The 27376-nt window shown below is 44.8% G+C and overlaps 1 protein-coding gene across 1 annotated transcript in view; it reads left to right on the top strand.

The window, feature by feature from the left end:
- The window catches only part of KBTBD2 (kelch repeat and BTB domain containing 2), a 155956-nt gene that overhangs the window by 107002 nt on the left and 21578 nt on the right, over nucleotides 1-27376 (top strand). The window contains exon 3 of the mRNA XM_086964798.1: nucleotides 6569-6734. Within this exon, the coding sequence (XP_086820924.1) occupies nucleotides 6569-6734 (166 nt within the window). The remainder of the gene's footprint in view (nucleotides 1-6568; nucleotides 6735-27376) is intronic.

Raw genomic sequence — 27376 nt, 5'->3', positions numbered from 1 at the left:
CTTATGAAAGCGCCCTTTGAACGCATCCATAAGGCCTCACTGCAAATGCTAACAATGAAGACAGCCTTTCTATTGGCAATCACGTCGCTTCGCAGGGTGAGCGAACTGCAAGTGCTGACGCTACAAGAACCCTTCAAATACACAATGATAGGGTGGTAATGAGAACTGACCCACACTTTATGCCAAAGGTGGTGTCTAGGTTTCACATGAACCAGACAGTGCAAATACCAAGATTCTTTCAGAAACCATCCACAAGCGCACTGCACACTCTGGACGCTAGAAGAGCAGTAATGCATTACATGAAAAGAACTAAGGAGCACAGGAAAACAAAGCAGTTATTTGTGTCCTTCGGGAGCAGTTTCCTGGATAGACCAGTAACGAAGGGAGCCATCGCACAATGGATCGCACAAACTATACAATTCTGCCACAAACGGGCAGGCCAAGAACTAGCAGAGGGGGCACGAGCCCACTCTACCAGGAAGAAGGGAGCAACAATAGCCTTCCTGGCTAACACACCCATTCAAGACAAATGCCTGGCAGCTACATGGGCTTCAGTGCACACGTTCACTTAGCACTACTGTGTGGATATACAAATGAACAAGGAAGCACAAGTAGGACAGAAGGTGCTTCAACATATATTCAACAACCAACGCTCATCTTCGACCCAGCCGCCACAAACATAACAAACCGCTACAAAGTCTATGCACAGCATAGTGAATGCAGAAAGATTCACGCTGCAAAACAAATAGTTTCTTACCTGTCGGTGTAGTTTTGCAGCTTGAAGATCTTTCTGGATTCACTAGCGAACCCACCCACCTATGCCGGAAAGAGAAGGCAGGAGAAGAAGGTGGAAATACAAGGACAATATACAGACACCTTAAAAGACAAAGTGGAAAAATCATTTACTTGGAGGAAGAACTAGAAAAAGTTGCCAAAGGATTCACAAACAGAATATAAAAACAAGAAAAAGGGCGCCCAAAGGTGGGAGCTTCCGCAGGAAGCGTGCCGACGTCACAGGAAGTACACCAAAAGGTGAGTCGTCGATGCCCATCTGGCCTACGAAAAAAAGAAAGAAAAGACTATGATTCCGGACCCAACCACTAGACCGCGGAATAATGCACAACATAGTGAATCCAGAAAGATCTTCATGCTGCAAAACTACACCGACAGGTAAACTATTTGTTTGGTGCGGACTCATGTTTTAGTGAAACCTGGCAGACACAGTACACCTTCCTAAGGACAGCAAATACTCTTCATCAAGATTGCAGATTTTGCTAAACCACCATGACACCTTTGTAAACAATCGCCGCCGTTTATCTATTTCTATAACCATTCGCATTCAATCACACACCTCACCTACACCTAAAGGTCATTGCACTTCATATAAAACTTTTCTGAATTGCCATCTGTTCTGGGAATCAGCACTGCTGTATTTAAGTATCCGTCTCTTCATCAGGGTAATTAGAATAAAGATAGTCATAGTCCATTACACCGGATATCCACCAATACATACATACACCGATCACGCAATTATAGAGAAAACAATTCAAACTAACTAAAGTATTTTGATTACCTACATAATCTATGTCTCCAGTATGTGTGTCTCAAAGTACCAGCATCTAACACCCCACCAATTCAAAGATAGTTCATGTACTTCCAATTTGTTACACACACAATAGAATCTCATACGGTGAACGAACAGTCTCATAAGGTAAACACATGCGCTGTTCCTACAAAAAATCCAAACATAAATTGAGCTATTATTCACTTCCTGTCCCAGGCCAAACTCACACATTTGCTATCCGACTTACCTTCACAGCATTGTATTCCTGGTGTGGTATAATATATTTTTTTCTATAAAGTAAATGTGCTTCCAACTTAACCAAAGGTCCTAAATATCCGTCAAAATTGTGACGTAGTGAGGGAGGACAAGAGATTATCGCCGAACCAGCATTACTTGGGTGGCCATCTTTTAATTGATCCGGTTGTTTCAACAGGGCAAGTCCGTCTCGCAGGTCACAGATCCCAAATACAGCAAAATTAGCCTGCCTGGTATCCTTTTGTAAGGCCTGCAATGTTCTGAAGAGTTGCCATGGGATGCTAAATGTATGTCTGGCATTATCCACTGTGTGGGGATGACTCCTGAGCTCTCCCTAACCAATGGGGTAAAACTTCCAGGACCTACCTAAAAGGTGGGTAAGGGGCCCCCCTTACCCACCTTTTAGGTAGGTCCTGTTTGTCTTACTGCAAACTGACCCATATTCCTTGTTGCAAGGCATTTTAAAGATGGCCCTGAGCTTGAGGTGGGTGGGAGTATCATAGGGGAACTACCAGTGTCCTCCCATATCGAACACTAAATTCTAATTTGAAGTAGGCACTGTACCCACAACAAATCCAGAGACCAAAGTCTGCCAGGACGAAAGCAAGGTCCTTCAGCAACCAGACGGTATACACAGGAATTGTCTTGGCACTCTGTTCTCTTCCTTTGAAGTGTGCCCCAAGTGGTGCATGTGGCTCCGCAGATCTGTCGAGCAGGATTTCACGGGGTGATATCAACACAATGCTTTAGTCCCAACTGTGAACATTCTGTGGAGTTAAGATAAGTTGTCATCTCCCCATCTAGGTCAGCCTATTTGCTCTTGGGAGGCGTTTCCCACCTATTCCTGGGCTTGAATGCTGACTGGGAACTGACTGAAACTTATGCTAAATTGCCTTTGGGCAGTTCAGGCATATAAAGGGTAATTTTCCGAAAGTTACTTTTGCTTAATATTTATCTAAAATATGACTTCACCATTTAATTGGATTGTTAATAGCAATTTAAATTAATTGTTTGAATATTTTTCTAGCTGGTCCAATTACAGATTATATAGTATTAGTATTTTAATCTGTACTCTGATTTTCTGTGCAAGACAGGCCTGCCACAGTGGAAATAGCTTTTAAGGCGTAGTCACTGCAGGCACATGGTATCATTAAGTTTCGACATGACCTATTTTTAAATACAAGGCACCTTAACTTGTGATCTTCAAGAAGATCTAGGACTGACTGAGTAATATTTAAGATGGATGTTTTTACCTGTTAAAAAGGCTTATTTTAACAGGTCTTACTAGAGGTTTTAGACTAACTGTCGGCACTTTCGTGTTTTTTGCCTTGAACTGTGCACTCAGTACAGCAATGGGAGTACGTGACACTGGGAGTTAAAATGTTGTATTCTTAATATTAGGGGAAGAGAAACTTTCCCCAAATATATTTAGGAAGGGTTATAAAGTCGTATTTTGAATTGCAGAAAGTGCTGCCCCGAGGGTGCAGCTCAGGGCAAAACAACTAGGAATAACCAACTTTCAGGCTACAATGATAGGCCTGAAGCCATGTTTTCCTTTGTCATCCAAGATGTCACATTAAGTGCCGCAGTCCACAGGTGAAAATGTTTCATACCATGAGGGTATTAATCCTCACTATATTCTATGGCTTTAAAGAGAAGTTAAAGAAGCCAATCTGGGATTAGCCACTTTATACATGTTTAATGAATCGGAGCACATATACTGAGCAGCCGTGCTCCAGTGTGCAGAGTCTAAAAACCAGCAATACAATTCAGCAAAAAAGGAGCAATTACTCAGTCTCTCTTCACTTATTTTTGGGTCAGTAGTCTTCTGCCATTGGTCTGTATGAGTGTCATTTATACTGCGTGCCCGTCCATGACATCATGGGGGTCGTGGATCAGTACACTTCAGCCATTGCGTCCCTTGCACTGTAAATGACAACACTTGCATGACAACATGCATATCTGCCTGAAAATGTGTGCGTCTCTTTTTTTTTTTTAGACCCCCTTTCATTTACTCTTTTTATTTTCATTTTTAGAAGATGCTGCAGTTCATCTGATTGTGGTAACGGGCTGGGGACAATCATTAAATGGTTTATCATTGATGTACCATTCGAAGATGTTTTCTAAACCTGGCAGCTAGGATGTATCTTTAAAATAATACACTGTGCAATACTATTGCAAACTGCCCCCGCTACCATATTTCATTTGTTATTGCAAGCATGAAACTTCAATTTAGGTTGCAGCTAGTTTGTTTTTTTTCTTCTTTTTTTAATGTTGCACATGTTGTTTTGGGTGTTTTATTGTAAAAGTGGGTAAATGTAAGCATAATTAAGTGGGTGGCTGAATGGATGCACGAGTGTAAGGAGCAGTGGTAGATGACATACATGGTGAATTTTTGGTTCCTAAATCCATCAGTGATTGAAGAGGCGGTTTCATTTATATGCCAGTTATATTTCGATTGCTGGTGCTTGTTAAGCTAACATTGTTTTGTAAACCGTAACTTCACTAACTGTTTTTTCCAGTAAACCTTGAAGCTGTTCGAACTAAAGCGAACTATAACTTTTCTTTAGCTAAACCTTGTGTTTTTTTCTCGAATTATAGGTCGACAACACACAGAAAGCACTCAAAGCCTTCTGTGAAGCAGTAATTGCACATTCCAAAGCCCTGGTCCTCCACCTGACATTGTGGACAACCCGATTTGTATACCTCTTTTCTTAAAGAAAAGGGTTGTAAGGAAGAGCCTTCCCCCATTCTCACCACTTCAGTCGTTCGACGATGGACTGAAAGTTTTTCTGTGGCTTCAGATGATGAGAGATATGCTAATGGTTAACATTAGAAGCCAGGGTGTTTACAAAAGAATACTCTAAACAAAGCATGTGACTAGTGAGCATCATGTGCCATGAAAAACTATTAATGTATGTGGCAAAAGGCACAGTGTGACACTTCTTGCCTTTGTATCTTCTTCAACCTCTTGCTGGCCGTCCTACATACCTCCCTGCTAGCAGATCACGTCTGTGTAAAGCATCAGATCTGCTTTGGGTTTCCAACACCATGGAGCAAGGAAAGCGTTGCAAATATACAATTTTCTCCCTTACCCAACTAACTGTTGATAGTAGAATCAGTGTCTCAATCTGATTGATTTCCCAAGAACAGATTGTAAATCCTCTTCACTTTAGCCACCGTTAGAACTACATTAGAAAGCCACAGCAGCTTTCACACATCAATCCCCGATGGTATGTTGATGTTTTGCACAACAGTAGGGTTGATGGCAAATCTGTATCCAGCTAGCTTTAGTTAAGCATTTAGCATTAGAACATCTATAATATCATGTAGTTATCCTAGACCAGTGCACACAGTGAGAATGGATTTGTGCTTGGGTTTTGCTAATCTGTCATTGCAGGTTTTTGTCCTTAAAAGGAAGAGTGGTGAGCAGCAACTTCTTAGGACTAAATGCAAAACAAAAACCTCTGAATCGAATTCCTTGGTACAATACTTACATTTTTGGGGAGAGAATGATGGACTAGGTGATTATTTTTACATATCTTCTCACAAGTGTTTTTAAGAAATCTGTTTTACAGTGTCAATCACAAAACCATTAAGTCATATTCATTGAATCTTTTCCATCTCCATGAGCTTCTCTTACCAAGCAACTGCACTTTCTCAATGGACCCAGAGCTATAAAGATTACTCTTCATAAATCACCTTGGGATTATGGAGCACTTTACTCTTTAACCACAGTTGATGGACAGAATGCAGAACCATGTCATACATTTACCCCAGTACAGAGATCTGGGCCTAATTCCATCGTTTTTTTGCAGTCCACACTACCCCAGTTCAGACATGGCTTGGTAGTACGGGCTGGACTGTTCCCATGAGGCACAGGGTCAAGGCTGATTTGCATATGGCCATGTCTGAACTGGGGTGGTGTGGACTGGAAAAAAACGATAGATTTAGGCCCAGATCTCTGTACTGGGGTGAATGTATGACATTGTTCTGCATTCTGTCCATCAACTGTGGTTTTTGCACTTTAGTGTTTACCCAAAAGTGTTGCTAGAGTCTCTTGAACACATTTTCTAAAGCTATGCCATTAACCACAAAAGGACATATCGATCAACCTTTATCAATAGGTTCCACAGTTGCAGAAAAGTGGGCATTTTAGATGCTTTTGTTCAGCATATTAAACAGCTGGCTCATAATGTGAGAAACGTTTTAGACTTTATTTATAAGATTGTAAAATTTTTGTATTGTACAAGGATGATGATAAAGCAAATAAAATGTAATGTAAAATTAGAAGTAAAATATGAAACTACCGGGAGTCTGCCTTTTCAACTTGTGTGTTGTGATTCTTTTTTTTTAAATACATTTTTTTACTCGGCGCATCATTATTGTTCGAAATTTGTTAATGGTAATTGTTGGAAACTAGTCATTGGCAGTAAGTAGTAAATTAGCCTGTATGTTTAGCATTTGCGATCATTTGTGGTGATATTCAAATTAACTACTAGTGTTAACAAATACGTTTTAGTGGAACCTCTCACTCTCCGCAAGCTTTCTATTTACGGTATAACTCAAAGCTTTCATTACATTTTTTTTTTCATTTTTTTTACAAACTAAGCCATTTATTTAACTTTTAACCTTTAACAATAACATGTTATGTGATGGGCATGATGCGTAATGGAGTTGTGATTTAAACCTAGTGTTTGCTGCTCTGTTGATTTGTTTACTAACCTGTTAAACTACTTCTGTTTCCAGGGCTATGTTCATGAGTGGATTAAGTGAAAGCAAGCAGACACATGTACATCTGAGAAATGTGGATTCATCTTCGTTACAGATCATAATAACTTATGCATACACGGGTAACCTGGCAATAAAAGAGAGCACTGTAGAGCAGCTATATGAGACTGCGTGTTTCTTGCAGGTAAGGCCTTCAAACAGTAAAGAACATGCCTAAATAGTACAGCCGCACTGAACGTAGTTTTTGACACTCACAATACATTTAAAATAAAGTGGTATGAGGAACAGTCTTAAAGTATCTCTCTAACCAACCCTACCAGGTGCATGGAAAATAACTCTTCTGGTAGATATAGGCGAAGTTGTACAACCTGCAGAACCCATGAACCATTACCTGTAAAAAATGTAATAAAAATTATTGCAAAAGATTCCTCATCTAGTTTACAACAAATATTTAAATATTAGCATCACATATTGACAGTTCATGCTAGTCCAGAATGTTTTAACAACCAGTCGTGTGGTAAGGGTTTATTGGATCATAATGCATGCATGCCATTTTTTTCGAGTAGTAACCCCCATCACATTTCTGATGTGAGCTACATCTTGTTTCTGACCAACTCCTCCTTTACTCCACACATGTCACCTATTCTCTTCCAAGCTTTAGGCAATCCTGTTGAAAATGCTTCAGTGTGTTTGAGTAATGATGCAAGACCTCAAATCTGCCAGGCATATATGACAAAATTTACTTTTTTGACAGACTGATTTATAATGCTTACCTTTTTTTAAAGTATGTACAACACCTGAGCACACCATATCATTATTTCAAATTAAAGTAGTGTAAGTATTTTTCTAAAACAGTCAATGAAGTCTCAGTGTCCTGTATGTTCTAAATCCAAAAAGTCTCAAAGGAAAAGTAGAGAGTCCAAACAAATCTTCTTAGGTTGAGATCTCGTTTTAATTTCCACAGTTCATAAGAGGAAAGACAGCAGCCGACGCACGTTTCGTCCGCAGGGCTTTTTCAAGGCTGCAAGTAAATGTTTGTACATATCCATCAGATAGTGATTACTTTCAATCTGATTGAAACATTGCAATTGTCAGTTGGGCATGCAAAATCCCTCGTAACTTAAGATAATCAACCTAGTTTTATACAAAGCACTTTTGAACCAAATAGAGTGATTATAAGCAGACAGAAACACCCTAGTGGATCAAGTCTCCCAGAGACCATAAGTTTATACTGGTGGAAAAGTGAACAAGGATATTGGCCATCTAAAGTATTAGAGGACCAAGGGAACACACAGCACAGTTCAAGATGCAAATTGTTATGTTTGGGTGACTTTGTACGGAGTATTTCCACCATTTAAGACCATGCCCATCACCAGGTGCAAGAAACATGCACCTGTTAGTATGAGGATTCTCACCTCTTTGTTCGTTATTCCAAGCGTTTGTAGTTTGTCAATATTCTCTTATATATGCACTCTTCTTGGATGGATGGATAGAGTCCCCAAAGATAGTAGCGATAAATGACGCTATATGTTAGGGTTTGGAGTTCCTATTCTCACTCTGTGAAAATGACATCAATGTTAATAATGTTCCTTGCTGGGCAAGAAAACGTCACATGCCAGTTATGAATTCTTATTCCTGATAGACCAGTGCATCAATGTTAATAATGTTCCTTACTGGGCAAGAAAACGTCACAAGTCCGTTTTGAATTCTTATTCCTGTTAAACCAGTGCATCATGTAGTCATATGCTTGCAACAGGGAATATGACATCTAAGAAAAAGGAGGCTGCAGTACGATGCTAAACCCTTCGGGTGGGAACTCAGGGGAACATATATGCCCATTGCGAGTAAAAAAATTTGTATTAAAAGATGTAAAACTGGCAGAGTTTTAGAGCATTCAGCCTTTTTTTGACAATTGCAATGTTTCAATCAGATTGAAGTTTTTAGGATACATGACCCTCAATAAAGTATTAGAACAGTACTCCGCCCTGGCATAATTGCTCTGCTTTTTCTGGCGAAACTGCATGTTTTTTCAGACTTGGGCACAGTGTGAGTAGATGTATGTTCTTAATCTTTAGCTGGCATGGGTTTAGCCCTACCTTCCTGTAATCTCCTCAGTTGTATATAGAAAGTGATTACCCTAGAAATAGGTGTCCTAGCTGTGGGAAACTTGATCACACAGAACCGACCTAGAGTGAAAACAAGCAAACTTTTAATAGTTTACAAAATTTGAAAAGATTTTACCGAGATCTTATGAAAGAAGGAAGAGTGCTACTAGATTGAGAGAAAAGTAGTCGCTGCCAAAACTGCAATTTTTACAAGTGAGAATGATCACATTAGCAGATTGGAATTTAAAAAACATGTGGCAGTTGAGCGAGGAGCAATGTCATATAGTTGTCGTAAGACAAGCTACACAAGGATGTGTGGGAAAAACATAAGGCTAAAAATACTGTGTTAGTAGTGTTTCTGTACAGATAATCAATTAAGGATGGAAAGATTGGCCAGAGTACGGGATTTGTTGCTCAATCCTAGGATGAGGCTGGCATTTGCGTTCTGGATTAGTTTCTGAATTTCTGAAGGATATGACTGAGCAAAGCTAGAAAAAGGGAATTGCAGTAATCCAGCCTGGAGATAAGCGCTTCAACCAAAGTTTTTCTGGAGCAGCTGGGCAGTAAGAAAGTAGTTTTTAGGTCTCGCCTGTCGATGCGCATGCGCATCGAGCAAGCGAGACTATGGGGGCTTATCCACTCTTTGTCCAACTTGCAAGGAATCGTGGCGATTCCTTGCAGTGCCCGTGACTTTTAAGCTCAATGCGCATGCGCATTGAGCTTAAAAGCGCGTGCACATGCCCCCAGCCGTATTTTCCCTCAAGGCGCACTCCTCCCACCCCCCCCCCCCCCCCCCCCCCCCCGCCCGCCGTGTCTCATTTCTCCTCCCCCTCCCCTTCCCCTTCTCTGCCTTTCCTCCGTCTTGTCTCTTCACTTCGCCGTGCCTACCCTACTCTCCTCCCCCCTCCTCCTCTCCTCCTCTCCTCCCCCCTCCTCCTCTCCTCCCCCCTCCTCCTCCTACTCTCCTCCCCACTCTCTCTCTCTCTCTCTCCCAGCACTCTTCTACAGTCTTTCCGCTGCAACCTTCCATCGAATCTCTTCATCCTACTGCTCCCAATACTACCTTAACTGTTCTTCTCTTCACTCCTAACACCGTCCTTCTTATGTTCGTAAACCACCCGCTCCTCAGGTTGCCCCGTCCGCCTTGATCTCGGAGCCGATCCTTCTCCTTCCCTCCCCCGATTATGTTTCTCCTTCGTGTCGCCCCGGTGTTTACCTTCTTAGGCTCGCCGTCACCGGTCAGTCTTGTTTTTTGCAGCTGATAGATCTGCCCGCGTCACGCTGCCATTGTTCCGGAAGGCTGTGCGCAAGTCACGGGAGCAGGTATTGTTTGTTACTGTGGTGACTAGACGCTGTAAGTAAACACTGCCAACACATACCGTTGAATACTGTGTAGTGCAGTGCATACAGCGCAGAGTGAATATTCATGCTACCAGGCTAGGGGTTCAGAATGCTTTGACTGGAAACTGTTTTTGCGGTGGAATTGTAATTGTCTACCACCAATTATTTGTAATAGGTCCCATAACATTCGAGAAACCCACGTCCAGTTCTTGTATTTAAGTAGTAGTCTCCTCACCACAGAGCTGTTACAGTAATGATATATGAATCTATTTGCCTGTACAACATTTATTGTTGAAATGCTTTGAGATGTGCGACTACATTCGTTTCCCTTCACTAGATGTCCAGCTTGCCTAAGTGGCCGTGATGGGGCGGTTTCTGCTTTGCTGTGCAGACATGGCCCCCCGTTTTGAGTGGGTCCCTGTGAGCGCTGCTACTCACCCGTCCCCTTCTTATGTCTGTAGGACAGTACCCTCAAGGTCACCTTTATTTAGAGTGCTGGGTCGCCCCGTACTGAGGAGCCCCGGACGACACCGGAAACAGTATTCTGCGATGTGGTGGTGCACACGGACCTCTTCCGGGTCACCGGGTGCCCAATATCAATGCCCTGAGTACATGCCGAAAGCAAACCTACGTAGCTCTTCCTTGTGCCTTTTTAAAACCCGTTTAAGACTTGAAAACCCAGAGAGAGCTTGCTTAGCAGGGGGATTGATTTATCGACACAAACCAGAAAGTCCTGCGCTATCTTCTGATCCTGCCTGCAGGCCAGATTAGATTTTACTTGGAGGTTTCAGGTGCGCCTTTAATGAAGCCGGCGCAGACATAGCTGCTGGCTACGTGCAGCAATTGCCTTCGTCTTCTGGATGACACTGTGAAATTACCTGCGGAAGGAATTCATTGTGTCCGGAGACAGCAGTATAAGCAGCTCCCGTTTTTAAGCGCCCCCCTCCACCCCCAACAAATCACTTCGGTGTCTTTTCAGTAAATCGTCTGCAGTTTTAATTTCCTCTGCCTCTGAGACGGTCGGTGACTCACGCCTGCTACTTTAAACCCCTACTGTTTGTAGGAAGCCACAATGCTGGAGGCAGACGGGGCTGGAACATGTAGTTTACTAGTTTCTGTGAGACTGAGCTATTTGGGAGGCAAGATGGCGAAAGCTGGTCCCTACGCGTCTCGGTCAGAATCATGCAGATTTTTTTCTAAAGATGTCCGGATCTGGCAGAATCAAGACAACCCTCTTGAATTTGTGTGTCTTTAGACTGCTGCATAGTTTAAGCAGTCCAACGTTCTCACTGCTTTTTAAAGTCACTGCAGTCACAAAGTAACCCCACGCTGTTGAGCTCTGTCAAAGGTTTCGTGCAAATGAGAACGCACTGCAGCAAAATGTACCTGTCTCTTGATTTGGGTAGACTCCTGTTTGGTTTGCTTACTGGACCCCTGTGCTGATTTACAACTCAGTTTCTGGTGGATGGAGTGAGCAAGCAGTCACCTCAGCTGGACACAGACCAACTGGTTATGTTCGAAGGGTAACTAACTCAATTCCTTTAGATGCAAAATTGGCACACCCTTCTTTACATACGTCCTCGAATAGCATTCTTGGCAAGTTTAGCTCATCCCGCCTTGACTGCGGCTTGTCTGGCTAGGCTACCTGCATAGTGCAAACAATGCAAACTGCATCAACAGTGTTGGCCGGTGGAACAAAGAGGACATTCTCTAGCTCGCTGATCCTGGCACCTATTCATCAGCCGCTGGTGCATTAGTGTACAAAGTCTACAGAGACCTTTACACAGCACATGCACCATATCATAGCCCATCTTTAGCTTTTGCTAAATTCCTTAATTTAACTAGTAACTCTGTGACATCCCGCGGGGGCCGAGGAGCCACACTTAGTGGCAAAGACTCACCCTCACTCACCCTCACCCTCACTCACCCTCACCCTCACCCACCCTCAACACCTCATCCTCACTCACCCTCACCCTCACTCACCCTCACTCACCCTCACCCTCACTCACACTCACCCTCACTCACCCTCAACCCCTCACCCTCAATCCCTCACCCTCACTCACCATCACCCTCACTCACCCTCACCCTCACCCTCACTCACCCTCACTCACCCTCACCCTCACTCACCCTCAACCCCTCACCCTCACTCACCCTCAACCCCTCACCCTCACTCACTCTCACTCACCCTCACTCACTCACTCACCCTCACTCACTCACCCTCACCCACCCTCACTCACCCTCACCCACCCTCACTCACCCTCAACCCCTCACCCACCCTCAACCGCTCACCCTCACTCACCCTCAACCCCTCACTCACCCTCACCCTCACTCACCCTCACCCTCACTCAGCGCAACCACAGCATCTTCACTAAATATATTTATTAAGCTTTAAGCTATTGGCAATATAAAATAAAATCCATTTTATTTACGTATTAATTATTAATTGTTTTTTAAAGCCATTGATTTTTTTTATATCAATACATATAAGTCACATATAAGTCCCGTTAATACAAAACGTGTTGCTTTACAAATGCTAGAGGTGTCACATTTACAAAAATTATAACTATTGGCTTTGTAAAGAAGAAAGCTATTAATTTAGCTATTTAGAAAAAACAACACATAAATAAAAAACAAAAAAATAAATAACACCTATAGCTCAAACTTTACTACTGCGAGACCTATTGCATTTCCAATGCTTGTTCTTTTGGCTTTCAGTCTATCTTAAGGTGAGCTTAATAATGTATGCCTAAAAGGTAAGCTTTTCATTGAATATTATGGCAAGGTTTTGAGTGTAGGTAAAAATATGAGGGCCACAAAGAGTGTCAGGCCTACTGCAGTAGTACCAGATGGAGGGCTTTTCAAAAAGGATAACCTCTGTCTTATTCAATTGTGTATGAGAGAGTTGGAATTAGTCCAGCCGGTTATAGAGCAGAGGCACACTTTGAATGGGCTCTGTAGGAAATTCAGGTTCGAGGCATGTGGGCTGCTGAATTCATATCTGTGCATAGATCGCCGCCTAGTGTTGGGTCCGGATGATTGCACATTGTTGTCCTGGAAGAGTCTTCGAAGTATCACGAGATAGGTGGCTCCTCCCCTGGACTACAGTGCGCATGGGCATCGCCTCCATCCCCAGATTGTTTTTTTCCGCCATTGGGTTCGGATGTGTTTCGGTTCCCTCTGTCGGAATCGATAGTTGTTTAACTTTCCTTACTTGAGACCAAAAGGTCTTTAGGATTAGCGTCGGTATTGTCCATCGTTCGGGTTTGTTTATTCCTCAGCTCCGAACACTTGCTGCCCTTCCGCGTGCTGTCGGCGCGGACGGGCCTACACGACGCTCCAGACTACTTAACATGGAACGAACTCCGTTTAAGAGGTGCCCGGTGTGCACCTCAAAGTATTCACACCTCGACGTGCACCCAGTGTGCAACAAGTGTTTGTCGCCGGACCACGATGAAGCCAGGTGTATGGCCTGCTCCAAGTTCCGGTGTAAGAAGACTCTCAAGCTTCATCGGGCCGCTAGACTCCAGGCCCAGTTATCAGCGCCCCCACCAGACAACATCTTCGAGGAAGACGTTGATGACGACACCGTCTTACAAGTTTCCGACTCCAGCCCGGCGTCAGAGGAGGAAAACTACGACGCGGGGGACGAGGAGTTTGAGGAAGCCGTCGGAGAGGTAGGGGACGACGACGGGGCCATTGCCACCGTGGAGGATAGCTCAGAGGAGGAGCATCCTCAGACTGACTCAGGGGTCAATCCCCATTATACGGCCCAGGTCGAGGGATCGCCTTCGGGCCTTACCCAAGACCTCAATACTCGTCCCACGGCCCCGCCTCCGAGCCCGGCCACGGACATTGGTGATGCGCCACTCCCGGTAAAGAAACCGAAAGTGAAGCAGTCAGGGTCCACACCAACGGTATCGAAACCGAAAGTGAAAGTCGCACTGGTGGGACAGAAGGCTCCTGAGGCCTCAGCGCCTAAAAGGTCCAAGATGGCCGCCGACATCAAGAGCCAAGCCAAGATGGCCGACCCGAAGACCCCGGTGTCGAAGGCGAAGACGACGAACGCGGCCGCGTCGGCGCCGAAGATGGTCGAGGTCGATTACCCGAAAAAAGCCTCGAAGAAGCGTCAAGACGACCCCAAAGCTCTGGCTGCGCCGATTCCGGTCGTCAAGGCCAAGGGTGGTGATGTGTCGGCTCCGAAGACTGTGCCTTTGATCGCCGACCCTATTCCGGACTCGGGGGAATCGCTCGGGCCGGGCCAGCCCTCCCCGTCCTTCACCAAAAAGGTCACGGAATCCCTTCAACGTATTCGGAAGGACGCATTGGCTCCCGAACCGAAGGATGTGGTGCCGAAGCCTCCACAGAAACCGGCAAAGGCGCAGACGCCGATCCGCTTCACGCTGCCGCCGAAGACGACACCGAAGGCTTTCGCTCCAGGACATGGGGCCGGGGTGCCCTTGAAGCTGGTGTCGACGCCTAAAGCGTCATTGGTAGTGCCGAAGCCTCGGCTCCAGCCACTCGCGGACGAGGAGCGTCGAGAGGTTGTCATCGACGCCAACACAGGCAAACTCTCTCTCCTTAAAAGGAAGATTACCCCGGAGCCAGTGTTAGAACATTTTCGTATTCCACTCAAAAAGAAGTTGGACTCTGCGGGTACTTCTGCCCCTATGGAGCCTGCATCTCCACAAAATCTAGAACTCTCACCAACTCATTCCAACGCTGGGGAAGGTGACGGAGATGAGGAGGACGAGTACAATTATCGAGCGTACTCTGATCCAGAGGAGGTCAATGAACCTTGGTCTGCTGGAGGCGACCCTGAGGACCCTCAGTCAGGTCACGAACCGCAGCTTTTTGCAGCGAAAACTTCTCCAACAGAGGACTCTGCAGCCTTCAACGCTCTAATTGAGAGAGCTGCGGCTAATCATGATGTCGACCTCCATGCGGACCCGGTGGATGTCGATTTTCTGTTTGACTCTTTCTCAGTGGCTGAAAAGTCGGTAAAAACATTGCCTATGCTCAAGGGAGTGCTGAAGCACGCGCAAGAGGTTTTCAGGGAGCCCACTCGGGCGCGAGTCATCAATCCTCGTATTGACAAAAAATACAAGGCAGCGCCCACTGATCCAACTTACATCAAGGGACACTTGCCACTGGATTCTTTGGTTGTATCCAACGCACGCAAGCGGGCAAACTCGCAGACCACGGGTGATGCTCCTCCCCCCGGCAAAGAATCGAAAATCTTTGAAGCCTCAGGAAAACGTATTGCTGCGCAGGCAGCTAATATTTGGCGCATTTCAAACACGCAGGCCTTACTTGCACGCTACGATAGGGCGCACTACGACACCCTAGAAACACTTCTGCACAGTACAAAGAGAGGGCTGAAATGTTAATTCAGGAGGGGAAGCTAATCACCAATGCTTCCATTAAGTGTGCACTGGACGTGGCTGATACCGCCTCCAGGGCTATAAACACTAGCGTGTTACTGCGTAGGCATGCATGGCTTAGAATATCAGGCTTCAAACCAGACATACAGACAACCATCTTAAATCAAACAGTTAATCCAGACCACCTGTTTGGCCCTGAAGTGGATGCAACCCTTGAAAAAATGAAAAAAGACACGGACACTGCCAAGTCTATGGGGGCCCTCCAGTCCCAGCAGTTTTGGGGTGGTTCCTTTCGCCGCTCCAATAACAGAGGCACCTCAAGGGGTCAGGCATCGCAATCCACGCAGTACTATAAAAGCAACACCCAGACCTCATACACCAACAAGGGTAGAGGTGGTTACAGGGGCAACAACGTCAAAGGCAGGGGACGTGGAAACAACAGCTCCAGGTCCTCCACCACCAACAAACAGTGACGCCTTGTCGCTGCCCCCCGACCACACAACACCGGTCGGGGGAGACTCCAGCAGTTCCTGCCCGCGTGGAAATCCATCACCACGGGCAGGTGGGTCAAATCTCTTATCCAGTACGGTTACTGTCTGGAACTTATTTCCACTCCACCAAACATACCTCCAAAAAACCGTCCTATGTCCGGTGAGCACTTGCACTTGTTGCAGCAGGAGGTCATAGTCATGCTGCAAATAGGGGCAATAGAGCTCGTGCCACTGCAAGAAAGGGGAACAGGAGTTTACTCTCTGTACTTTCTAATCCCCAAAAAGGACGGATCCCTCAGGCCCATCCTGGACCTCAGGCCCCTCAACTGGTACATTCTGTCAGAACACTTCCATATGCTCACGTTGCAGCAGGTTCTCCCTCTGCTTCAGCAAGGGGACTTCCTGGCTACGCTAGATCTCAAGGATGCATACTTTCACATTCCCCTGCATCCTTCACACAGGAAGTACCTCAGATTCACAATTCAAGACCAGCACTGCCAGTTCAGGGTTCTGCCTTTCGGGGTCACCACAGCGCCAAGAGTTTTTACAAAGTGCCTGGCGACTGTGGCAGCGCATCTACGACGCCAGAACATCCACGTTTATCCCTATCTGGACGACTGGCTCATTCAGGCAAAGTCAGAACAGCAGTGCGCCGACCACGTGTCCCGCACCATTCATCTCCTGCACGATCTGGGATTCTCGCTGAATTACCCAAAATCCCATCTCCAACCCGCCCATATACGGCAGTATCTGGGCGCGACAATAGACACTCTGGCAGCCACTGCGCAGCCAACTTCAGTGAGAATCGCCAGTATCCAGACGCTGATCCAACGATTCAGACCTCGGCACTCGCTTCCAGCGAAGGTATTCATGCAGTTGATAGGCATGATGGCCTCCTGCATCTCCATCGTCCCGCACGCGAGGTTACATATGCGTCCGCTCCAGGAGTGCCTAGCACGTCAGTGGACTCAGGCTCACGGGCAACTAACAGACCTAGTGTTGGTGAGCGGTCGGGCGTACAACTCTCTGCATTGGTGGAATCCACAAAACCTTTGCAAGGGCCGACCGTTCCAAGAGCCTGTGCCACAGATTATCCTGACGACGGACGCTTCTCTCCAAGGATGGGGAGCGCATGTACTCCACTACACAGTGCAGGGACTATGGACACTACAGCAAAGGAAGATGCACATCAATGTATTGGAACTGATGGCGATCTTCATGGCCTTGAAGGCATTCAAAGTACATCTGTGCAACAAGGTCGTGTTGATCCGGACGGACAACATGACGGCCATGTACTACATTCAGAAGCAGGGAGGCACACACTCTCCGCAGCCGTCTCATCTGGCTCAGAGCATGTGGAAGTGGGCCATTCAGAGGAACATCTTCCTCATGGCGGAGCATCTCCCAGGCAAGGACAATCAGATGGCGGACCTGCTCAGCAGGCACAGCTACCAAATACACGAGTGGGAGATACATCCATCAGTACTCCAACCGTACTTCCAAAGGTGGGGTCATCCAGGTATAGACCTGTTCGCCACAAGGGAGAACGCAAAATGCCAAAGCTTCGCCGCCAGGTTCCCACACCCGCAATCGCAGGGCAATGCGATGTGGATGAACTGGTCAGGCAGATTTACATACGCTTTTCCCCCAGCACCTCTGATACCGCTGGTGGCACGCAAGCTCAGGCAGCACTCGATGACTCTCATCCTGGTTGCTCCAACGTGGGCTCGCCAGCCATGGTACACCACGTTTCTGGAACTTTCCGTGGTACCGCATCAAAGGCTTCATCTCACACCCAGCCTTCTGACGCAGAGCCATGGCGACATTCAGCACCCAGATCCGCAACAGCTCAACCTGGCGATCTGGCTCCTGAAGTCCTAGAGTTTGGCTACCTCAATCTTCCCCCCGATTGCATGGACATCATTCGGGAGGCAAGGAAGCCCACTACTAGAGCATGTTATGCGGCTAAATGGAAGCGGTTTGTCGTTTATTGTGTAAACCACGACATTGACCCGCTGGATGCTTCCATTCAGAACATCATTTGTTACCTGTTCCATCTGTACCAATGCAATTTGGCGTATTCTTCCATCCGCATTCACCTGTCTGCAATGGCCGCATACCTCCAGAATAGGCAACACCTATCACTTTTCAAGGTTCCTGCTATCAAGGCATTTCTGGAAGGACTCAAAAGGGTCATTCCACCACGGACACCACCAGCCCCGGAATGGAACCTCAATGTGGTTCTTACAAGGCTGATGGGTCCTCCCTTTGAGCCACTGCACTCTTGTGAGCTTCAGTTTCTGACTTGGAAGGTGGCTTTCTTAGTAGCAATTACATCGCTACGGAGGGTTAGTGAGTTACAGGCACTCACCATCCAAGAACCTTTTTTCCAAGTACATGCTAACAGGGTGGTGCTCCGCACTAACCCTAAATTTCTACCCAAGGTTGTATCTCAATTCCACATAAACCAGACCATTGAGTTGCCAGTGTTTTTTCAAAACCCTGAATCGCTGGCGGAGCGGATGCTCCACACCCTTGACGTTAAAAGAGCGTTAATGTACTACATTGACAGGACAAAGGATTTTCGAAAGACCAAGCAACTTTTCTTTGCATTTGCCTCACACCACAAGGGTAACGCTATTTCCAAAGCTGGTATTGCTAGGTGGATCGTGAAATGCATTCAGATCTGTTACGCTAAGGCTAAACGCACTCTCACAATTCCACCAAGAGCCCACTCCACCAGAAAGTTGGGGGCCTCTATGGCTTTCCTTGGGAACATTCCCTTAGAGGATATTTGTAGAGCAGCCACATGGTCTACCACACATACTTTTACTAAACATTACTGTGTAGACGTGCACTCTAAACAGCAGGCAGCTGTTGGTCAGGCTGTTCTCAAAACACTTTTTCAAACTGCTGCAGCTGGCACGGGCGGCCGCCAATGATAGGAGGACTGCTATGTATTCTATGCACAGATATGAATTCAGCAGCCCACATGCCTCGAACTGCAAATGCTACTTACCAGTATGCATCTGTTCTTGGCATGTAGGGCTGCTGACATTCATATCGCCCGCCCTCCTCCCCGGCGCCTTTAGCAGCTGCAGTATTCATATTTATATATGCTCATAGCATGGGCATCACTCACATAGTTCACTCCATCTCGGCCAATGGCTAAAAACAATCTGGGGATGGAGGCGATGCCCATGCGCACTGTAGTCCAGGGGAGGAGCCACCTATCTCGTGATACTTCGAAGACTCTTCCAGGACAACAATGTGCAATCATCCGGACCCAACACTAGGCGGCGATCTATGCACAGATATGAATGTCAGCAGCCCTACATGCCAAGAACAGATGCATACTGGTAAGTAGCATTTGCAATATCAAACTTGTTGTAAAATCTACGCATCATGCACAAAAGCGTGGCATCGAAGTTCATAAAATGAAATTAGGGCGTCAGATGGAGTCACATACAGGGCTCAAAATAAAAAAAAAAGTGGTACTAGTCCTGCAGGACTAGTACCTTGAAAAATGTCCTCTACCTAACTGCAACCTACTTGACCTCCGTCTGTGAAAGCGGAGCAAATGTGACAAGATAACAAGATTTAAAGCCATCTTTAGTGCTCATTAACTTTGTGAGCAATAAAAATGCCTTTAAATCTTGTCACATTTGCTCTGTTTTCACAGAGGGCAAAAGTTGGTTTGTTTTCCTACTCGCCAGAAAGGGCGAGTAGGACCTAAAAACAACTCTACCTTGTTAATTTAGCTTGACTATGCGAGCGGTCGAGTGGAATTTTCGAGCCCTGCCATAGATGTTAAAGAGCATATGATGCTGCATATAGATTGCTGCAATTGATGGGCTTAAATGTGGAATGATAGTCCGCCATGGTCACAACTTGGGACAGCTCTTAAAAAAAAGAAAAAATAGGAGAGCCAGTTGTAGATTCTGCAGGTGACACTAATGGCATCCAATCTACAAAGCAAGATACCATTAGAGACTGTATCAAAGGCTGCGTAAAGGTCCAGAAGGGTGAGGGCAGTCTCCCATATCTAGAATCCTCCTTATGTTATTGAAAGATGCACCTAATGCAGCCTCCTTGCTAAGGTGGGGTAGAAACCCGGATTGGAAGGTATCCAGTAAGAAGTGTTCATCAGTGTGTTTTCAGATTCTGTAACACACCTTTCCACAATCTCATCCATTGAAGGTAGCTAAGAAGCCAGCCAGTAGTTTGAAATAAGTCTGGTCAAGAGTAAGGTTTGTATTTTTTTTACATTTATTTAACTAAAGGAATTACCAAAGAAGCCTTTCAAGCTGTCGGCACAGTCCCTAAATTAAGATGAGTATAGCAAAGGGAAGTTATGTAGCGAGTGAAGGAGGAGGCCACAGATTTAACTGTTTTAGCCCAGCAAGACTCAAGAAGAAAACCTGAGAAAATAGCGTTTATCTTGGTGAGACTATAATCGGAGTGTGTACCAAGTCAATGTTGATGAGACAGGGGATCAGTTTCCCAAAAGAATTAGAATTCAAATGCATTGATTCTGATGATGTCAAAGTGTCATAAGATAGAGAACTTAGTAACTTAATGATTTAATACATTGATTTGGTGTAAGCAAAATGTAATTGGAAGACCCCCTTATCTGGGGGCACGTCCTTGAAGCCAAATACAGCTCAACAATAAATGGAATAAAGTGCTCTTTCAGCAATCTTTAATCTATCCAATTTGATTGGATCCTCTACGTGGAAAATGTTTTTCACTGCCCTGCGACATTCTTGCTAAATTTTTGTTTATTTATAGTGACCATTCCAAATATCCTTATTTTTACAGTTTTAGTAGAATAAATTTGATTTGGGTAAGCGGTGTCAAATATAATTGAAACTAATCAAAAATAGATAAAATAAGTATAGTAAATACCATAGTTGTGTGTTGGGGTTTGCTAGCAGGGCTTTAAGGTTTCCTTGTGTGAAAAAAATCCATTTATAATAATTTAATTCACTAAGCTAATTACATTAGAAATCTTATTTTTGCTTATTGTTAGGCTGAGAGCTTATTATATGTGAAATAAATGCATTAATATGAAGTCATTTTTCTATTTTATTTTTAATTTAAGAGAGAGACCAGAAAATTACCTTAACTTCCATTTAATTCATTTCAGTATATATAATGTGAGTATTTATCAAAGCTTATGGTGTAAAGTAAGGTGAACAGTAAAAATAATTTCAGGGCACATTATGTAATATGAATGAAAAATTTCCTAGCTTTCGAACGTGTTAAATTAAAGAAGAAAGAACAGCCTAATCCTTGCCTCCGGGTCCTGACATAGAATTTAAATATCTACATTAATCATAATGTGAGAGGAGATAGTTTTACAGTAATTTTAATGTTAAAAAATATACTGACTAGGCTACATATCTGAGATAATGGAAGCTTTTAGTTACTGAAATATATTCCACCTTTGCACCCTCACAGTAAGATTCTATAAAGTTATGATTAAATGAAGGATAGTTGGATACTTGTATATTGTGAAACACATTGAGAACATGTGCAGCCAAATAGCATGTGATGAAGCCAATATCCTAAAAAGAATTAAGCTGTCTTCTGGGTATGCCAGATGCATTCTATATACTGGAAGGTTAGATCAATTGGAAATTGAGTGCCTAGATCCCAAATTTGCTAACCTCTTGATCCAAATATGGAAAGTGCTTTTAACTCGATTTTTCAGTTCTTATATTTGTTTAGTCTGTTTGATTTTTCTCAGATCTAGTGGTTCTTGTCCATTCTTTTTATTCACTTTCCTTTTGTGTTCACAAAAATAACATGTCCCTTGTAAACTATTCATTTATTCCATGCATATGATCTTCAGTGTGTTGCAGCACTTGAATTATTTTCTTTGTTACTGCTTAGCTTCATTGTGCCAGAGAGAATCAATAGGTCTTCACAGCTAAATATGCGTTCTGTATTATCGAAGGGATTAGTGTTCGAGGCATATGGGCTGCAGATGGTACATTATGAATAGATCGCCATCTGGTGTTGGGCTCGGATGATTGCACTTTGTTTTTCTCTTGGAGAGTCTTTTGTATGTTGGTGACTCCTCCCTTAGTTGGTAGTGCGCATGGGCATCGGCTCCATCCTTAGATTGTTTTTTTCCGCCATCGGGTTCGGATGAAGATCGAGACGCTCCAGATCAACTTCAGAAGAAAGTGATTTTTCGGCGCGTATTCCCTTTCCAATTCGACGGTATTAGCGAACGCGTTCTTTTCCATTCCGACGCGTTACAAATTCAAAATAGAAGAGAAAAACTTGGATCTACGTCGAAGAACAGGAGACCTTTCTCGACGCAGTCAAGCCCGGAGTCCATGGAAAGGACTCCATTCAAAAAATGTCCATCGTGTGGTGCTAAGTTCCCACACAAGGACCTACACGAGGTGTGCAACCTCTGTCTATCGCCTGAACATGAATCCAGGGACTGCGAAGCCTGCGCAGCATTCTCCTCCAAGCTAACGATTAGAAATCGTCGAGCTCGAAGACACGAGGCTTCCAGAATGCAGGCAGAGGCAATCCCGGAGCTGTTCGGAGACAAACAAATCGAGGAAGAAGAGGACCAGTCGGGGTCGGAAGGGGACCAGTCGGAGGTTGAAGAACTCTTTGAGCAACAAACCGTGAGTGACGACGTCCCCTTACCAAAAAACCGACCCCGTGCGGTAACGACCCCGCCCTCGGGCCCGGTTAAACCGCTGAAAAAAGTTTCCGACGCCCCGCCTTCGGGCCCGGCAACGAAACCGAAACACTCGGAATCCCACCACGTCGGATCCGAGAAAAGGGCGTCATCGACTTCGACACCGAGGCTGCATACAAAGGAGAGCTCGGTATCGAAACATTCCATGTCGAAAAAGAAATATGATGTATCGCCCAAAAGACACTCGATACCCAAAAAGTCGGAATCGAGCAGACATTCGGTGTCAAACAGAAAGATCTGAAGATCGAAAACAAAAACAGCTCTCGGAACCAGGACCCTCGGTACCGATTCAAGAGCAACAAACAGATCCCAAACAAAAGATCTTGTTTATTGACCCACAAACTGGGAAAGTGGTCACGAAGAAGAGAAAGAGTGAACAGTCAGAAGATAAACCTCTTCCTTCAAAAAAGAGAACAATGGGGACGAACATAACTCCTCCTGCTTCTCCTCGTCCTAGAGACACACCCTCTTCTCCTATTCCTCACAATAGGCCACATATTCCTACACCCTCCACACCAAGACCAGCTACACCTCAGTCAGATGTAGACAGTGATATAGGGGAGGGAGAACCTCAAGGGGATGACTAATCTATCCCAGATGAGGAAGATCCATGGGAAAATTACGATGTAGGGTCAGATGAGGACAACGACCCAGAGCTATACCCCTCAAAGCCTTCACCACCTGATGATAACACAGGTTTTGTGCAGCTCATTAATAGGGCAGCAAAATATCACAAACTAGATATGCACACAGAACCTCAGATAGAGGATTTCTTGTTAGAGACTCTACCTAGTGCACAGAGAACATCAGGCACTCTTCCTATGCTAAAGGGTCTTCTCACTCACACAGAAGAAATATTCGAAAACCCAGTGAGAGCCAGGGTGTTAAACCCAAGAATCGATAAAAAATACAAAGCGGCTCCAAAGGACCCAATATTTATTAGAGGCCATGTACCTCTAGACTCGCTGGTGGTCTCAAACGCTCGTAAAAGAGCAAACTCATTATCTACAGGAGAGGCTCCTCCACCAGATAAAGAGTCAAAGTTAATAGATGCATCAGGCAAAAGAGTAGCATCACAGGCAGCGAATAGCTGGCGTATAGCTAATACACAAGCACTACTCGCACGTTACGACAGGGCACATTACGATGAGTTAGAAAAACTTCTCACACATCTTCCAAAAGAACATCAGAAGAAGGCAGACCAATTAATACAGGAAGGTAAAATAATAACCAATACTTCCATTAAGTGTGCATTAGACGCAGCAGACACTGCAGCAAGGTCTATTAACACTAGTGTCATGCTAAGAAGGCACGCGTGGCTTAGAATCTCAGGATTCAAACAAGAAGTTCAAACAGCCCTACTGAACAGACCATTTGATCAGAAGACATTGTTTGGTTCAAGTACAGACGAGACATTAGAAAAGATGAAGAAAGATACGGAAACGGCTAAGTCAATGGGAGCATTGCAACAGCCAACGCACAGAGGTTCCTTTCGTAGATCCACCTATAGAGGGGGCTCAAAAAACACAGGAACAAATCAGCAATCCACATCTTTCACACCAACATCACCCAGAGGTAATTCAAGAGGTAATTACAGAGGTAACAACAATAAGGGTAGAGGCCGCGGAAATAATAACAACCGCAACGCCTCAACACCAAAACAGTGACTTCATAGATCTTCCCCCAGACCACATAACACCGGTCGGGGGACGTCTATCACAGTTCCTACCTGTCTGGGAAAACATCACGTCAGACAAGTGGGTGAGACAAATTATCCAACATGGTTATTGCCTAGAACTCACAGCTACCCCACCAAACATCCCCCCCAAACAGCGTCCAATGAGTCAGGATCATCTGACATTGTTAAGAGAAGAAGTGCTAGCACTTCTACAAAAGCATGCAATAGAGAAGGTCCCAAAGGATCAACAAGGAACAGGAGTATACTCTCTATACTTCCTGATCCCCAAAAAGGACGGGTCCCTACGACCAATATTAGACCTCAGACCTCTCAATGCTTACATAAATTCGGAACACTTCCACATGGTCACGCTCCAACAAGTACTCCCTTTACTGAAGAAAGGGGACTTTCTTTCTACACTGGATCTAAAAGACGCTTACTTTCATATCCCAATTCACAAAGCCCACAGAAAATACCTAAGGTTTGTGTTAGAAGGACAACACTACCAGTTCAAGGTCCTTCCGTTCGGTGTCACAACAGCACCGAGAGTTTTCACAAAATGCCTAGCTGTGGTGGCAGCACACCTAAGAAGACAACAAATACATGTCTTCCCATACTTGGACGATTGGCTAATAAAGGCCAAATCAAAGGAAGAATGTCTTCACAACACACAGAAGACAATTCAACTGCTGCACCACCTAGGGTTTACGGTGAACTACAAAAAATCACACCTGCAACCAAACCAGATCCAGCAATACCTGGGGGCTACAGTAGACACAGAAAAGGCAATAGCATACCCCAACCCAATCAGAGTACAGACAATGGTCGGGTTAATACAAAGATTTCAACCACAACACTCACTACCAGCACGAGTGTTTATGCAACTATTAGGCATGATGTCCTCTTGCATACTGCTAATACCACATGCCAGACTACAAATGCGCCCACTACAAGAGTGTCTAGCGACACAGTGGAATCAGGCTCAAGGTCAGATTACAGATCTGGTGTTGGTAAACGACCGGACGTATCGCTCTCTGAAGTGGTGGAACACAGAAAACATTTCCAAGGGACGGTCGTTCCTAGAGCCAATTCCACAAGTAATAATAACAGCGGACGCATCGCTCTCCGGATGGGGAGCGCATATGGACAAATACACAGTACAGGGGAAGTGGAGTGCGCAGCAAAAGAAACTGCACATCAACTACCTAGAACTATTAGCAATATTTCTAGCACTAAAAGCTTTCCAAATGCAAATAACAAACAAGGCAGTCCTGATCAGAACAGACAACATGACTGCAATGTATTATATTCAAAAACAGGGGGGGACACACTCTCTCCAACTGTCCAAACTAGCACAGGACATATGGAGATGGGCCATTCCTCAAAAAATCTACCTGTTAGCGGAACACCTACCAGGAATTCAAAATCAAATAGCAGACATCCTAAGCAGACAGTCAGAACAAGTTCACGAATGGGAACTGCACGACCAAATACTACAGCCATTCTTCCAAAAATGGGGGCAACCAGAGATAGATCTGTTTGCAAATCATCAGAACGCAAAATGCAAACAATTTGCATCCAGGTACCCACACCAAAGGTCCCAGGGCAATGCACTGTGGATAAATTGGTCCAACAAATTTGCTTATGCGTTCCCTCCTCTACCACTAATTCCATTACTGGTGAGGAAACTGCAGCAACACTCAATGACAATGATACTAGTGGCACCCACGTGGGCAAGACAGCCGTGGTTCACCACGCTGCTACAACTCTCACAAGTACCACATCAAAAGCTAAGGTTATTACCCATGCATCTTACACAGAACCATGGAGAAATAATGCACCCAGATCCCAAACAACTGAACCTAGCGATCTGGCTCCTGAGGTCATAGAGTTTGGGTATTTAGATTTACCACCAGAATGCATGGAAATCATTAAACAGGCAAGACGTCCTACCACCAGAGCATGCTATGCAGCAAAATGGAAGAGGTTTGCTATACACTGTAACAGTAAGCACATCAACCCTCTGGACGCATCCACTAAACAAATCATTTGCTATTTATTACACTTACAGCAATGTAATCTAGCATATACCTCTATTAGGGTTCATCTAGCAGCCATAGCGGCGTACCTACAAAACAGGCAACACCTGTCACTGTTTAAAGTACCAGCAATTAAAGCTTTCATGGAAGGACTCAAAAGAGTCATTCCACCAAGAAGACCACCTTCCCCAGTCTGGAATCTCAACATAGTGCTTACCAGACTAATGGGGCCACCCTTTGAACCTATGCATAGGTGTGAAATACAATTCCTCACATGGAAGGTGGCCTTCCTCATAGCTATCACGTCACTTAGAAGAGTAAGTGAACTGCAGGCTTTTACGATTCAAGAACCATTTATGCAGCTACACCAAAATAAAGTGTTTCTTAGAACAAACCCAAAATTCTTACCAAAGGTTATCTCAGCATTCCACATCAATCAGTCAGTGGAATTACCGGTTTTCTTTCCAAAACCACAAACAGTAGCGGAAAGAGCACTACATACACTGGATGTTAGGAGGGCCATATTGTACTATATAGAGAGAACACAAACTTTCAGAAAGACAAAACAGCTATTTGTTGCGTTTTCTCCCACACATAAAGGCAATCCCATCTCCAAAGCGGGCATTGCCAGATGGATTGTAAAATGCATTCAAATATGCTACTTAAAGGCAAAGAGAACATTAACTGTTCCTCCTAGAGCTCACTCTACACGTAAACTAGGAGCATCTATAGCATTTCTGGGAAACATTCCACTAGATGACATATGCAAAGCGGCTACCTGGGTTACACCGCACACTTTCACAAAACACTATTGTGTTGATGTGCACACAACACAACAAGCTAGAGTGGGACAAGCAGTATTAAAAACATTGTTTCAGACAGTTGCAACAGACACGGGCGACCACCGCTAAGGAGAGAACTGCTGTATAGTCTATTCATAATGTACCATCTGCAGCCCATATGCCTCGAACGGAATATGCTACTTACCAGTATGCATCTGTTCTTGGCATAGAGGGCTGCAGAGTGGTACATGCCCTCCCAGCCTCCCCGGAAACCTGTGT

The sequence above is a fragment of the Lissotriton vulgaris genome, chromosome 4_1 (assembly GCF_964263255.1).
Source record: "Lissotriton vulgaris chromosome 4_1, aLisVul1.2, whole genome shotgun sequence".
NCBI lineage: Eukaryota > Metazoa > Chordata > Amphibia > Caudata > Salamandridae > Lissotriton > Lissotriton vulgaris.
The sequence above is the reverse complement of the archived record's forward strand: the minus strand, read 5'-3'. Positions and strand labels throughout refer to the sequence as shown.